Source organism: Cryptotermes secundus, unplaced genomic scaffold, assembly GCF_002891405.2.
Source record: "Cryptotermes secundus unplaced genomic scaffold, Csec_1.0 scaffold11829, whole genome shotgun sequence".
Lineage (NCBI taxonomy): Eukaryota > Metazoa > Arthropoda > Insecta > Blattodea > Kalotermitidae > Cryptotermes > Cryptotermes secundus.
In genome coordinates, this window is record NW_019726653.1 from 8,480 (window position 1) to 25,114 (window position 16,635).

At 38.9% G+C, this 16,635-nt stretch overlaps 1 protein-coding gene across 3 annotated transcripts in view; it reads left to right on the forward strand.

Annotated features, from left to right (window-relative positions):
* Positions 1-15,231, forward strand: part of LOC111864246 (gastrula zinc finger protein xLCGF3.1) — a 23,673-nt gene extending 8,442 nt beyond the window's left edge. The window contains exons 4-10 of one of the 3 annotated variants that reach the window (XM_023851333.2): positions 5,572-5,705; positions 8,274-8,421; positions 9,626-9,707; positions 10,811-10,951; positions 12,063-12,144; positions 13,383-13,498; positions 13,972-15,231. In XM_023851333.2, coding sequence (XP_023707101.1) covers positions 5,572-5,705; positions 8,274-8,357 — 218 coding nt within the window. In that variant the 3' untranslated portion in view covers positions 8,358-8,421; positions 9,626-9,707; positions 10,811-10,951; ... (1 more) ...; positions 13,383-13,498; positions 13,972-15,231. The remainder of the gene's footprint in view (positions 1-5,571; positions 5,706-8,273; positions 8,422-9,625; positions 9,708-10,810; positions 10,952-12,062; positions 12,145-13,382; positions 13,499-13,971) is intronic. The other 2 variants (XM_023851334.2, XM_023851335.2) reach the window with 2 other exon arrangements.
* The last annotated feature ends 1,404 nt before the right edge of the window (positions 15,232-16,635 follow it).

Below are 16,635 nucleotides of genomic sequence, written 5' to 3' on the forward strand. Positions count from 1 at the left end.
TTGTTTTTGGTCTATCTTTATTGTGACTGGGGTTGGTTGTCTCGAAATTTTCATTACTTTTGTTTTCTCCACATTCATTTCCATGCCATAGCACCTTCAAATTTCAATTAGTCTATCAATCATGCCCTGTAGCACAGTTTCTTCCTTAGCCATTAACACAAGGTCATCTGCATATTTCACAGTTTGAATAATTTGCCCTCCTAATTTGAAGTCTCCGAGCCCATCCAGAGCTTCCTTGGTAAGGCATTCGCTGTACAAGTTGAATAGAATTGGTGATAAACAGCATCCTTGATGAACTCCTCTTCCAATCTGCACACTTCTTGTCTCCCCTCTGTCCAGTCGTACTCTAACTTTCTGATCCATGTACATCTTGCATGAGGGTCACGTAAATTGTTTGTTCACACACTGAAGTACGTGTTCAAACTCATGTGGCTCTTGGCCATTGTGAGTACAGTCATGAATGCTAGAACATGTGCATTACAATATTGCTAAGAGAATGGTTGCACACACGTGGATGTTCTGGAGTACAGTAGTGTTTCATGGCCAGCTGCCAAACACCAAAAATATCAAGTGAAATCTTTTCCTCTAAAATTTTATATTTTGCAAAATGGCCCAGAACTTTTGGAACACTCTTATGTAGCTGCCCTGTGCAGGAGTCAGTAGCAGATTAAGATTCATGAAGCCATGTGTGATGATAAAGGTGAGGCAGACTTAATTTTTTGTGAGTACCGTAGAGAGAGTAATAAACACTAAAGAAATATATGGGCGGGTGACCTGTCAGGACAGAAGTTAATTTATTCAAAATAAGATATGTCAAAGGAACTGACATATCTTTCAGATTCTTTGTCTTCTGCTCCTTGAATTGACCACTTCGCTTCTCTTTTGCATATATGAACAGTGATACACTTCTTCATTTGCAGACCATAATGTGTCTTCTGTATTCCAGATTACCACCCCATCCTAATGCTCTTAGGTCCATTTCAGTATTATCTTTTTGCCTACATCTAGTTCTTTCTGGTGTTCCCTTTCTTTCTGGCTTTCCAATCTAAATCCTATGTACATTCCTTTTCTCCCCTATGCATGCTACATTCTTCGTCCATCTCACCTCAACTTGATTGTAATTGCCAAAGGGCACAACTTATGAAAGTACTCATTATGCAGTCTTCTCCAACGTCATACCACTGCATGATTCATCCAAATATTCTCAGTGCCCTCATTTTGTGTAGTTCCCTTACTGTCAGAAACCAAGTTTTACAGACATACAAAAGCAGAGTTTTGTATATTCTAGTTTTTACGTTTTTAGACAGCAGATGCAAAAAGTTTTAGTTGTGATCTTCCCCTGTATTCTTGTGACGAACTATCAGCATATTCTTAGTTTTCTCTTCATTTACTGCTAGAGCAGCCTCCGTATTAGCACCAGTTATAGCTTTTGTATTTTTCCTTCTGGTAGTTATGTTATCTGCCAATAGATTTACATCATCAGCACAGACCAGCACGTAATATGTTGCATTTGATTTCAGTCTCTTTTGATTTTCTAGACCTTCATAAAGACATATTTTAAAACAAAGGTAAAATGCAATGGCAGTAAAACATCTTCACGCTTTAGATCCATTTGAATCTGAAATATATCAGACAAATATGTACAGATTACAAATTACGGACTTTACTATAGGTTTTATTTAAACAACTTAATCGGAATAACTAGTTTAATTGGTAACCCAAACATTATGCGAATATTGTACAATAGTTCCGTCCTGACAGAATGGCAGGCATTCACAAAGCCCATGAATAGCTGATGTACTGTGTCAGTGTACTACCACTGTCTTCTCAGTATCTGACAAATGTATAAAATCTGGGCAGTGGTTCATCTGTTATGTCAAAACTCACTTTGATGGTCTCAAAGAATTTTGTCTAGGTGTGGACTTAACGTTGAAAGAAAGATGTTGAGTAAAATTTTGTATGAAGTTTATAACAGTGGTATGCCTAGGTAATTACTGCAGTCAGTTCTTTTTTGCCCTAGAAAGTGGTACAATAATAGTCTCCTTCCTCACGAAACTGATATAACAAATTTTATAGCTTAAACACACTAATCAAATTACACATAACATTAGTGACAGCACTAATAATATTCCAGATGAGAAAATAATTCATAAGCTTCAAAAGGCTATACATTATGAATCATATTACTCTGATATTAGTAATTACTGCAATGTAACCTGGTTGTAGATGTCAAGATGTTAAACTGTGGTGTGGGATGTCTGCTCTCCATTGTCACCTGGCTTCACTTTTGCTGCCTGTTGTAGTGGTAATCTCCAACAGATTATACCACAATAGAAATTCTGACAGGAATGTACTGAAAGTTAGAAATACAGGTGAAATGATATAAGGATACCAGCAAAACTGGTGAAATTATTTGGAGAAACTGAAAAGAGACTAACTTTCACAATTGTGCTTTTGTTACCAGTCAGTGATGTGATGACACTTAAGATGGCAGGAACTTAATTGAAGATATGAAGACCATATTCAAATTTATAGGCACATGTCTTAAGAATATAATCCCACAAACTTGATAACGTTAATCTCTTACATTCAGTATGGCAGACATGTTTGTTGTGTCATAAAAGTTTTCTTTTCTTCATTTCATTTGTGCACTCTCATAAAACTTCCAAGTAGAAATATTGCTCAGCTTCCATGAGACGGAAGTGACTTCCGGAAGCTGGCAAGAAAAATATGTCAGTTACTAATATACACATTAGCACACATCACATAAAGTAATGTATGTTTGTGTATAGGTAACGTAAATTATAAAAGGCAAGGAGGGGAGGGGGAGAGGAAGCAGTAAGCACTGTATAAAGCTCGTGTCGAAAAGATTATTAAAATGTTGCATGTGCTTTGACTAATGACCTAGGGTATTTCAATAAGCAAAATGGCTTTGAGCCAGACAACTAGGATTGGCACAAAAAGGGCTAGAATTTTTCTCATCACTATGACATTGAAACCTACCCTGGAGCTCAGCCAACTTTCTCTCAAAATTGGGTTCTTGCATGAAGCAGCCAGGGCATAATACTGTTGTCATTTCCTTGTATTGCTGTGGTGAAGAAAGTGTGAATCTTTTCCTCCAGCCCATATAAGCCTCCATTTTGATATTAAAGCATAAGCAGAGGGACTAGCAACCTGCAATTACTAATGTCGCTTCTTTATACAAAGATGCATTACGTCTTCTGATATTCTCCCTCCATCAGGCTTTATATTAGACATACTTCAAGTTCCATCAGTTTTTGGAAAGATCTGTTATGGGTGGCAGTTCATAATTTTACCAGAAGATTAAAGTATAGTTAATTATCTTCATAGTTCTACTGTATATACATTATGTCTGGGTGATATTTAATATGTGCAAACTTTGGTATTTTTTCATGTTTTTACATCACTTACACAATAAAGTGTTTGGAAAACAACGTTTTGTCCAGTAATCAGGTGTACTTGGCAAACAAATACAGTCGAATACAGATTATCTTCAAGCAAAATACATTTTTCATTGATGTTTTCCCATCCTGAGCATCCCTCAACACTTAACAAACTTAAAAATTTCAGTAAATACAGTAAATTAAGGGTTCTGAGTAATTCCAGTAATTTTGTTTCAGACTGATAGAGACAAAATTACGTTCATAATTCTTAGAGGATTCCTGAAGTAGTTAAGAAGTGGGCTTTCCTCAAATTAAATAATCTGTGCCATTTTATATCAAGTTTGACTAGAAAACCATGGTTCAATTTATGGATTGGTTCATTGTGAATAATATCCATGACAGCAAATTCACAGCATTTCTACCCAACTTAGTAGGTGCTCAACGTGAGTCATGGAGCCAAGAGAGCTCCATCAGCATAGCAACGAGCTGTGAGCTGGATGACCCAGGAATCAAAGTTTGACTGCTGGAATGGTAAGAGATTTTCCTCATCCCTATATTGTGCAGATGTGCTAGGGCCTACCCAGCCTTCTACATAAGGGGTACTGGGGTATGTAACCCCAAGGGGATGGAGAAAACCTCTCACCACTCTAGTACTGAGGACAGGAAAAGCAGAGCTATACATTTACCCCCCTTACATCTTCATGCGCAGTGCGTGATTAACAAAGCCAACTGCCACCATTGCCTTTACATTACCTGCCCAAGTTCCATGCAGGAAGGAACACTATTTTGACAGAAGCCTTCTGTGGTTTTCCTGATTCTCTCCTGGCAAATGCTATAATATGGAATCAAATTAGGGTTGTATGTCCACCATCTACATCCTTTACAACTCATTATTCACTATTCAACCTATCGTTTGCTGTCATATTCTCTGGACTGCTGGCACAAAAGGTAAATAAGATATAAATAACAAGTTCAGGGAGGTGGATTCAAGGAGCTTCTGGCTGATCCACCACCATTGCCGATCTTGTGTGCTGGATTAGAAAATTTGGAATTGGAGGAAATAGCTGTGTTGGTCTATAAGTACGAATAGTACCGACTGAACTATGATGTATATTACCGTTTTTGCCTGTATTCGCAGGCGTAGGTGACAGATGGCACAGCGGTATGCATGACGAAACGCGTATTCCTCGAGGCTCGAGACGTGCGAGGAAAGTAAACCACAGGTAAACTGCTTGTGAGAAGAGGAACTTACACAGCTATAGAAAATTATACTCCAAATGGTTGTCAGAAGAGAGTAGTATAAGTACAGAAATAATTGCCTTGTACCACGTAAGAATGTCAACTCAGATAACCAGAATTTTAACAGGTTTAGGTATGGCTGTTAGGAACTACATGAAGGATAGTGGTAGCGTCTATTAGGGTCATGCCAGGAACAGTTTCGAGGCTCACCCAAAACAACTATATCTGTTCAAGGTATAAACAATCCCAGTGCTAATGTAGGGAATTAATTTCATTTGTGACCATCCCACAGAAAGGTCGAAGACAAAATGCAGTATACTCAAATCCACCAGTGCAGCAGGCCCTCAGTCGTGCAGCATGTAGCCTGTCGCTATACTGACTGAGCTATCAATCCAGTTTAAAATGTACAAATATAGCATTAACTTTGATCAAAGTTCAAAATTAATTCTGTTTTTGTTCTTGTAGTTTAATGGAACTCAGCATACGAGAGCTGTGTGATGTTGAGTATAAATTATTTTGTGAGTTGAAAAATAAACTAGAGCTCAGGTCAGCACAAAAATTATTGAACTGCTACAAGAAGAGATAAACACGGCCAATCGTACCGTAAGTTCAGACTCATATTACCTTCACAGTTCGAACTAAAAGAAAAAAATGGATCTGTGTTCTTGTGTTCAAGAATCTCCGCTGGAACATCTGGCTAACCTGACTTAGGTTTCTTCATGGTTTTTCACAGTACCACCAGGCAAATGTTGATTGGACTTAGTATCCCTAATCAGGTGACAAGCACCAAGACTTTTGAATACATTATTTACTAATCCACCATTTGATACTATATAGTTCCCGCAACGAAGTGTGTTGTGAAATCATGAAAGGAAATGCAGTGCAGGTGCAGTTTTGAATGTTATTAATAATCGGACATAACTTTCAGCGCCAGAAGTGATACTGTCCAACATCAAGATTGAGCCCAGTGACAGCGCACTGGAGCTACAGATAGCCCTCAAGAAAGCATGGAGACTGAAGCTGCAGGAGGCTGTTACAGAATCAAAGAACAGTGTAGAAAAGGTACATCACACCGGCAGATTTCCTTTTTAATCCTCACAAATGTTGGGCTGTAGTAGGTGTCATTTCTCTTGTTCAGTCAAGGCCATCTTCCCCTTACCTGTCTTTCTCCTTTTTCTCCCCAAAAACAAGAGAGGAGCAGCCCTATGGGTATGTGGTGGGAGGTGATGAAATTGTCCCTAGCTACAGAATCCTATGCCATATTTAGTTCCTATACAGTGTCTCCATATGTTCCAGTTATAAAATGTTGCATAGGACTTTGTAGTAAAGTTGATCATGATGTTTCTTCTTTGGTTATTGTACAAAACCATTGTACCCTAGAGAAACTACGAGGGTTGTACTGAAAGTCATGAGCACCATTTTTTTGTAAAGTAACATGCTTTATTATTGACAAACCAAATACACCACCTCAATCTACAGACCTTTCTTTATTTTTCCACATAATCACCATTTCTTTGTACACATTTCTCCCAGCATTCTGGGAGTTTTAAAATTCCCCTTCTGTAAAATTCCGTTCCAGCCATCCGAAGACACTGATGCACTGCTTTCTGAATTGCCATCCTTGTCTCAAAACTTTTTCCATGCAGCTGATCCTTCGCAAATCCGAAAAAATGGTAGTCAGAGGGTGCCAGATCAGGGCTATAGGAGGGGTGTGGAAGAACTTCCTACCCCATCATTGCAATTGCTTCCAATGTGAGGCGAGCGTTGTCGTGTAGGATGATGTTTTGTCCTGGACATTTATCACACAATGCACGACGGAGCTTGTGCAGCATCTGGACATAACGAGCAGCATTGATGGTTTGCCCAGGTTCCAGGAATTTGGGCAGAATAAACCCCTTTGCATCCCAGAAGACTGTGCCCATCACCTTCGCAGCTGATGGCACTGTCTTTGCATTCTTTTTTGATGGAGAATGCAAATGGTGCCATTCCATACTCTGCCATTTCGTTTCAGGCTTGAAATGGTGAAACCAGCTTTTGTCACCTATCACAATACAGAGCAAAAAAATCATCGCCTTCATGTCAATATCTCTGCAGCAGTTCTGAGGTGATGGCTTTTCGCTGACCTTTGTGGTCTTTGGTCAATAACCGTGGGACCCAACGAGCACAAACTTTCCTCTAGCCCAAGCTTTCAGTCATCTACTGTACTGTACTGTACTGTACTGTATTGTACTGTACTGTGCCCTATTCCAAGTTTTTGGGCTATTGTGTCCACAGTCACATGCCTATCATCTTGAATGATCTCATCCACTCTTTCCTTGTTGCATTCAGTTGAGGCTGTTCGAGGAAGACTGCTCCGAGGCTCATCTTTGATGCTGGTGATTCCATCTTTAAAACGTTTCACCCATCTTCGAACACTGCTCATACCCATGCACACACTTCCATAAGTATGCTGAAGTATCTGATGAATTTCTGTAGCAGGGATTTCCTCTTTCACAAGAAATTCAATGACAGCACGCTGGCAAAACGACATCGTTGTCGGCCATTTTGTCAGGAGTGATACTGGTCACATAATACAAGATATTGACGTCACAAGACACTCAAGTTTAACACAATAGCTGGTTCCTCCTACCACCATACTCTCTTTTGTCTGCTGTACCCAGGTTGCATGCAAAAAAAGTTGCTCATGACTTTTGGTATGACCTACGTATATAGTAATTTAACCTGAGGGCTATTAAATTGTTTCTCTCACAGTTTGTTGTGGTGGGCCTCAAATCAGTAAATCATATGTTCACATTTAAGTAATATCATCCTTTCTTACTGTGCTACAAACTGGAAGGTCATGGGTTCGATTCCCAGTTGGGTAATTGGATTTTTAGATTGAATCCTTCCAGTCACACTATGACCCTGGGGTCAACTCAGCCTCTAACAGAACTGAGTACCAGGAATATTCTTGGGGGATAAAGGATGGCCGGCGTGTAAAGCTGACAACCTCACCAACATCTGTGAGCTTATTGTCGAGAAAGTATGGGAGTCTCGACGTCTCGCGCCCCTATGGGCATCCATGGCCTATTACAGGGAGAGCTCTACTTTTTTTATACTATCATCCTTTCTTGTATTGTGGTTATAAAGTAAAGCTATCCTTGTACAAGGCCGTGAAGGCCCATAGTGTTGTGAGACGTTGAGGGTCCCACATTATCTAGACAATCTGCTCAAAGGTTGTCAGCCTTATGTGCTGGCCATGCTTTACTCCCCAGGAAAATTATTTAATTAATTCCTGGTACTCATTTCTGTTAGAGACTGAGTCGACCCCAAGGCCATGGTGCGGCTGGAAGGATTAAGTCAATCGAAAAAAAATCCAGTGACCTCATCGGAATTTGAACCCGCGACCTTCTGGCTTGTAGCATAGCCCCTCAACCAAGTATTGTGGTTATTGAGATCTCTTATGGCCTCCTGTCAAATAGGCACCAGGGGCTGTTTCCCCGGGTGTGGGAGTGGCATGGAGCTGGCCACTTGCCTCCATCTAGAGCATAACTAATTAAGCATAGGGACAGCTTTGCATTTATGGATACTACAAAACAGAATGCTCTATAGCTACATAATTTGACTGTTTGTGGTTTGTGATGTTTGTAGGTGGCAGAGTCAGTACTGGAGAGAAGCTCAGAAGGAAACACGGAAGGCGGTTCCATTGTGCTGAATGCTACCGCAGAATACTGACATACATTGGGTAACATCCCCATTTATGGTCTGGCTGGCAACGGATGAGGACGCTCAGGAACTAGTGAGTGCAATATAACCATCCGCAGATACACGTACACTTGGCAAGGCAATTTGATTTAGCATGTGTCAAGACTAGAACACTCCATTGCCCATGTACAGTTATTTACTGCAGCTGCAACAGAATGAGAATATATTTTAATTACAGTTGAATTCCATGGTAATGGATATATAAATTGCTGAACTGGAAACATCCAACAGAAATCCTAGAAATGAAAGCACTCGTTATGCAATAAGAATGTGATAGTTGAGATGGTAGAACTTTTTTCTTCTTCTTCTTGACAAGTGGTACCTTCTGGAATAAAATGCCATATAATGTGATAAGGTCCATAAGAATTTTGAAGGAATGTCAGTGGACGTACAGGATATGACTTCCCAGAAGATAGTGACTTTCTTAATCTCCTCTACAGGAATCTCAAATCCAGTCTTTTTTTCCCATCTTTTATTTTTTTCCCCTGTGCCATGTGCGGGATACAAGGGTAGAAAAGACGCTACTAGGAATTATATGTGAAATTGAAATAGGGATGAATAAATAGCTCAGAACATGACTAAATGAAAAACCAATAGTTCTTGTGATTTTATGCATTGCAAAGTGAAGTGAATGTTAATTGTCACAGTATTCTCACTGCAAACTCAGAATTAGTTTGGCAGGTGTACATTGCTTGGCAGAATGAGAGTATGCTTCTAATAGATCTGTTACTTTAAAGCATAATATGATATTAGAAAGATATTTTGGCAAAGAAGTTTCAAGATGATCAGTATAGTCAGAAGAATTCTGTCTTCTGGGCTATCATCCGAATTTCCGGGGGAACATGTCACCTGAATCTTCAGGGTTAAAGAATAAATGAAACAAGAAGCCAGCATGAAGCAGGTAAGAAGCTTGGCTTTGTTACCTGCCAGTGCTGGTTTCTTGCTTGATTTATTCTTCAACCCTGAAGATGGAGGTGACATGTTTCTGCAAAATGTCTGTTGACTTTTGACAGACTACACGGCATTATATCCCAGATGACAGAACTCTTCAAAACCACTGCTGTCAGAAGCTCGAATCCTACACAGTATAGTAAGTACTTTACAGTGCAGTAATGTTCTCTACAGTGGTTCGTGTGTAAGCAGTTCAGATTTCAGTCTATCTCAAGGTAATTTTGAATTGGTAATTTTTAGATTGCGCATTTGCGTTCTGCTAATCTTGTACAAAATTTACATTACAGGACTTTGAGAGGGAAATGATTGAAGAGAAGACACGTCAGGAAGAAGAAGACAAACGTGGAGCTTGGAATGAAGTTTTGATTGGTGAGTCATTAGCAGATTCTTTATGTACAACATAGGCCTATTCAAATTAAGAGATATTGACACTTTAGTATTGGTTTTAATTGTGCGTTTATATTTTAAGTATTTCATAAATGGTGTACCATATTTAATCATATACTGCAGTTTTGTTAGGGGTTTTAATAGAAACACATTAATCATTAATGTTTAATATTAGAAGCAGTAGGATAGTTGGTTGAGGCAGTATGCTACAAGCTGGAAGGTCGTGGGTTCAAATCCTGATGAGGTCGTTAATTTTTTTCAATTGACCTAATCCTTCCAGCTTCACTATGGCCCTAGTGTCGACTCAGCCTCTTAACAGAAATGAGTACCAAGAAATTTCATGGTGGTTAAAGTGCGGCTGGTGCGTAAGGCTGACAGTCTCACCGCCATCGATGAGCCGATTGTCTAGAAAATGTGGGAGCCTTAACATCTTACAACCCTATGGGCCTCCACAGTCTGTTACAGGGGTAGGTTGGCACATAAGGCTGACAATCTCACCATCATCTGTGAGCCGATTGTCTAGAAAATATGGGAGTCTCGATGTCTCACAACCCTATGGACCTCCACGGTCTGTTACGGGGATAGCTTTACCCCCCCCCCCCGTATAGTGTCTTGGTATGTAATGAATGTCACTCATGAAGAATGCCGTCTTTGGGACGTGGCACTGTATAGATATCGTGTAAACCGATGTTTTGGAGGAACGTATTGCCTATATCTTCAGGGTATAAAAATCCACAAGCGAGGAACTAGCGTGAGCAGGTGGCTGCAGACTGAGTCACCTAATTTGTCCTGTAGCTGTCAAGTCTTGTCTGCAGCAGACCTTAGGGAAGAGAGTTGTCATGGGCACAAGGATCTGCCACTTGCTTTGATTATGGAGTAGAGTAGGAGATTCTGAAGGGTAAAGAATATCTGAGCTTTGAATACTTTGTCATCTCCTCTATAACTGGATTGCAAGTCTCGTCTTGTCTCTCGGGATTGACCCACTTGAGTATTAGGGAAGTGTACATGATGGTCAAGACAGGATGAAGTAAGCAAGCAAGACTGATTAAGGAATTTAATTTACAGCATTGCTTTATCTTTTTCAGAGATGATGAAAAGTGTGGGCGTCACGAGTGCTACAGTGGTCCGACCTCAGACTTCAAAGAAGAGGAGGGCTACAAACCAAATGTTAAACTCGACTACACAGATGATGATGGACACGTACTTAATGCAGAGGAGGCTTTCAGGTCAGCACAGATAATAGCATATCTGTTTTTAAGATAGGTCACACTGTGGAGGGTAGCCTGTCCAATGGTAGTACATTCTTTAGAGCAGAAAAGTTTCCACAGTAATTGCCATTTAAAAAAAATCCAAGGAGGAAGTAGTGTTTCAGTGGAAACAGACAAGATTATGGGACTACCATGCCATACTCACGATAATGTGTGTGAACCAACTGATGGATTTATGTGAAACTCTGTATTGTCATCATGCCACTGACATGTTCTTTTAGTTGTCTACCATCAGCCATATTAACATGGTGACTGAGTTGGGAGCAACACTAGAGCCACTTAAATTAGGTCCTTAAGAAGAAGGTCCTGGGGTAAGCTGTTATACCCATTCAGAAGTTTCTGAGTTTGATCCCCACTCGCATCTGTGTACAGATTTTTCTGCTCACAGATGATGCCTTCACATCTACCAGAGTTCAAGGTTTAGGAATACAAAGGATCCCCCCCCCCAATGGTTTAGAGCCCATGTTAAATTGTAGGGTCCCTCTGCTGACCAGCACTATCATGATTACCCTATCATGGGTGGTGAGGTTATTGTCTTCCACCTCAGATGCTTTCAGTAGAACATTTTGATATATACGTGTTGTTTTGACTTCCTTTTCTCCCTTTCTCTATGTGACAGTTTGTAACTAGCCAACATATTGTGACATTTGAGTGTGTAAATACTTTGTACTTGATATAGTTTGTTGTGCAGGCATAGAATGTGGCAGAATGGTTCATTTTGCAGATAGTTTGCATGAATTAGGAAGAAACATACCTTGAAATTATTATTGTCCCATTGTACTTTTATTAAAATATTTTGTGTTAATCATTTCAGTCCCTATGACTTTAATGTGCTGTAGCATGCCCATTTCTGGTTATTGGCTGTATGAATAATTTGCGTTGGAATACGGAATGTTACATATTTTTATTATTTCACAAAATAACAGATTGAACTATATATGGATCATACCCTTTTTTATGGCTGAAACTTCAGGATGAAAGGATTTTACGTGTTACTTGGAAACATGGCCACATTCTGTAAGATCCTAAAATACAGTGACTTTAATGTTGTCTCTCTTTATCATTTCAGATACCTGTCTCATGAATTTCATGGAGAAGGACCTGGCAAAAATAAAGTGGAGAAACGAATGAAGAGAACTGAACAGGAGGGTGTGAGTATCAGTCCAGATCTGGTCATGGGCTCTTATTTGTAATACAAGCCGGAAGGTCTTGGGTTCAAGTCCTGATGAAGTCATTGGATTTTTCAATTGACCTAATCCTTCCAGCCACACTGTGGCCCTGAAGTTGACTCAGCCTCTAATGGAAATGAGTACCAGGAATATTCTTGGGGGTAAAGGGCAGCCGGCGCACAGGGCTGACAACCTTGCTGCCATCTGTGAACCAATTGTGTAGAAAATGTGGGAACTTCAACATCTCACAACCCTATGCGCCTCCACGGCCTGTTACAGGGATACCTTTACTTTACTTTAGTATATTGTAGCACCCTGCTGCACTTCATTTAGTACAAAATTGTTTCACAGTCTCATGTGCAGCATGTCTTTCTGTAAAACTTCATAAAAGTGATTCACTACATGTTTTGACCTATAAGGTCATTATCAGGTGTTTTAAAATTATAAATGAGGAAACTGCTGTGCTTCCATATTGTGGATGTTGGTCATCACTATGCGGTCCCTTCTATGCGCATGTATATACGAAGTGGCGGGTTGTTATGCTGCGTGTCTCTTGCACTGCATGACACAGCAGGCAGATCAGTCAGCCACTTTGTATATACATGCGCATAGAAGGGACTGCATAGTGATGACCAACAACCACAATATGGAAGCACAGCAGTTTCCTCATTTATAATTTATAATTTATAATTTTAAAACACCTGATGACGAACTTATAGGTCGAAACATGTACTGAATAACTTCTAGAAAGTTCTATAGAAAGACCTGCTGCACGTGAGACTGTGAAACCATCTGATGCTATTTCTAAATGGTGCTCCATAAGGAAGCAAATTTTAGTTATTGTTAAATGTCCACGAATCCACATAGCAGATAGATATCCATCCACACTTTTGGTGCATTCATTTTCTGCTGACTACAAACATACACAGTAGCTTCAGTCCTGGGACAGAAGCGAGTACTGCAACTTTGTGGCAAGTCATATAGAGCCTCCTCATAAAACACACAGCATATTTGTTCAATTGTCATTAGGCTAGTAGACATAGACACAGACCATGGGTTGGAAGTTGTGAGGAATTGATGACTTCAAGCAGCAGACTAACTTAAAATTTGGCCAGCTGTTAGGATAATCAGCGACAGGAGCTGCACATATTACAGAATGTTTAAGGGCAAACAGACTGTGCCCCATCTGAAGGAGATTAATTCTTTTTTTTTCCTTCCAGTAAATGAAACAGATGAGCTCAACAGACACCCACTCGGAACGCTTAGCCTCTTGCAGCAGAAGCAGAAAGAAATGCAGTCTCCACTCATGGTCCTTAGTAGCGGTAAACAAACATGAGTAAGTTTTTTGTCTCCATTCATTGAAAAGAACAACCAGTTCTAATTAAAAAAAATTGCATTAATTAACTGACAGACTTAGACATGAGAACACAGATTACTAGATGAAACCAGTGAACTCAATTCAAAATTTGTCTAATCTCTTTAACTTAAAGGCTGAGTAGATGGGAAGCCATATAGTAATGTCGATAATGTCATATTGTGATTATACTGCTGCAAAGTAAATATTTGTTTTTCTCTGAGCATGTCGCTTGTCTTGTTATAATTTGTAGACTGTACACTATAAAGTGTCATTTTAAAGATGGATTGATTAATAAGACTTTCGTCCTTGGTACTGTGAAACTTTAGTAAAAATTTCTGTTTTTGATGCAGAATATGAAATTTCATTTTCAATAAGAAAACCACCATGGAATTTTTTGTGAGATCTTCAAGTTTAACATGAACATTACTACATTTTCTTTCTTTCTTTTTCAGGGCAGCCATCTCAAAAACCAAACTGCAAATTCTTCATGAAATATACTGGCACCAACTCTGAACTTTGGCGTGGACTTATGTTTTTATTGTTTCTTACTGTCTGGAATATCGTCTCTATTTTTAAATAAGACACAGCTTGCAGCTGCCAACAGTGCCTATGTGTGCCGGAAGGAAGACCACAGAGTTGATGTCTCATTCAGATGAGTACAGTGGTTCTCCTGCTTCCTTAGGTAACCTGTTGGCACCTGTAAGCTGAAAAGTACAATTTCTAGTGATTAGTTGCTTGCTTATAGGACTTGAGACAGATGAACAGCCTCTAAGCTAAAACAGACATGAAGTAATTATATTTGGTGAACAGAGTTCATGGAGGTAGGCCTAGGCCCACTGGGGCTGTAGTGCCAAGGGGGAAAAAAAAAAGGAAATATATTTGGCCTTACCTGATTGCAGTAGCAATATTGTATCCTTCCAAGGGAAGAAAGAAGCCCTTGTTCAGTTGTAGACCAGTATGAAAGGCTGTAAAATTATACAAGCAACAGAATCAGAAGATGTACAGTCTACTGCAAATCATTGTAAAGCTCCACTGATATATCACTGAAACATTTGTAATGGGTTATAAAAGTAACTTGGTTCATCCTGGTCCGTTGCACTAGTAATTGTATGTAAGGGTTTTAACCACTGTCCAGTGTGATTGATAAAAGTTGTTTTTAATTTTTCATCCTTTACATGTTTCGCTCAAAATGACCATCTTCAGAAGGATATTATCAACATGTAAGTAAACTACTGTTACATGTCATACATATATGTTATATCTTTTAACTAATTAAGATGTACATTGATTTGTTAAAACATCTAAAAATTATTACAATTAGTCTGCTTACAAAATAATGTTCAGTATTTGTTTTAATCTAGAACCAGTTTGGTTTCTTGTCCTTACATTTTGTAATAATTTTAGATGTTTTAACAAATCAGTGTACATCTTCATATTAGTTAAACGATATAACATATATATCTATGACATGTAACAGTAGTTTCCATAAGTGTTGATAATATCCTTCTGAAGATGGTCGTTTTGACTGAAACATATAAAGGATGAAAAATTAAAAACAACTTTTATCAATCACACTGGACGGGGGTTACAAATCTTATGTGTGTTTATAAAAGTCCTGTGTTTAATCCACATGCGGATGATCAAGTGTCTTCTGTAGGTATACAAAAACTCGAAAGACACAGAGACTCGACCAATAATGTCAGATCATGAAACACTGTAAAACTGATCTTAAGGCATCTTCTTGGAGATGGTGATAATGATTTGAACCCAAAATGAATATATCAGTCAATGCTGAACATTATCTGAAGTCTGAATTATAATCCTGGTGTGTTACTAATCTTCACTTAAGAAGGTACACGGACAGACTACAGGTGTTCCCAAACTTGCATTTTTCTTAATATCAGTAATGTATAACTGTAAGCTGACAACCTCAGTCACATATATTCCAGCCACCTAATTATTTAAGACAGTTTCAGTATGTTCTAGTCTTTGTTAATAGAAATTAACTTGAAATCACCTTATTACAAAAGTTGTTACATTTGTGTATTTCTTCATGAAATAGGAATTATAATTTAAAGCATGTACACCTACTCCATTAGGTGCATGCAGAATATGTTGTTCAGTTAGTGCAGTTACTTGCAAGGTTGGAATTATGTGTGGAGTTGAATTTAGTTTGTAACATTCTCACTCAGAGCAGTCTGCTTGTGGTAATTGATGGTCATTACTATCCGTCCTTACCATAGGTAATTAATTTTTCAGGAAATGGTTTTCAAACAAAAGGTATGACACACCTATCAATAGAAACTGAAGATTTTGTTTATTGGTCAGTATCCTGTTGAGAAAGATAACAATAAAATAGTTTTGCTTGGTGTAGTATTTAAATGTATATCATCTTTAGGAAAAATGATATAAAAATGCTTAAATTTCATGATATGTTTATATGCATTCAAAGTTTCACTGTAAACTTGAGGTGGCCACGTGCAGTTGGAGCCGAGGCAGGGCCACTGAAGCATCAGGCCGATAGCTTTAAATGGTTGCAATGGTAGACTTGCCATTTCTTATTAATTTGTACAGATTTCCTAACAGACTCACTACTGTGATGAAGACTTGTTCAAACAAAGCTCTGACAAATTGATTTCATTATGTAATGTAATTCATCTGCACTGATCACAGTTCAGTTTAATCAGTACAGCACAATTACTGTATGGTTGTAGTGTGTCAATATTTCTTGTTCATAAATGGAAGTACAATCATCTACAAGCACCAGTATTACGTGTGAGATTTGAGATATTCATGGCAGTGATCATGAGGAAGTTGGAAGTGACGCTGTAGAGGTGAGTAGGAGTCTGCCAACATTTTGGAGGAACATACTGCTACCTTCATAAGGGTAGACTTCTACTACATGCATTCTATCACATCCTGACTTTTCCGCAATATTATTGAGGAGAAGTCTGCTCTGTAATTTGTTTTAACCAACACTGCAGACAGATATACTTCCTCCATCTTCAGGATGGAAAATTGAAGCTGAAGGCATTGTGTTCCTCTGAAATGTCATTAAACTTCTACCAATGTACACTGTATCATATCCCGTATCATCAGCCAAATGTAACTGCTGC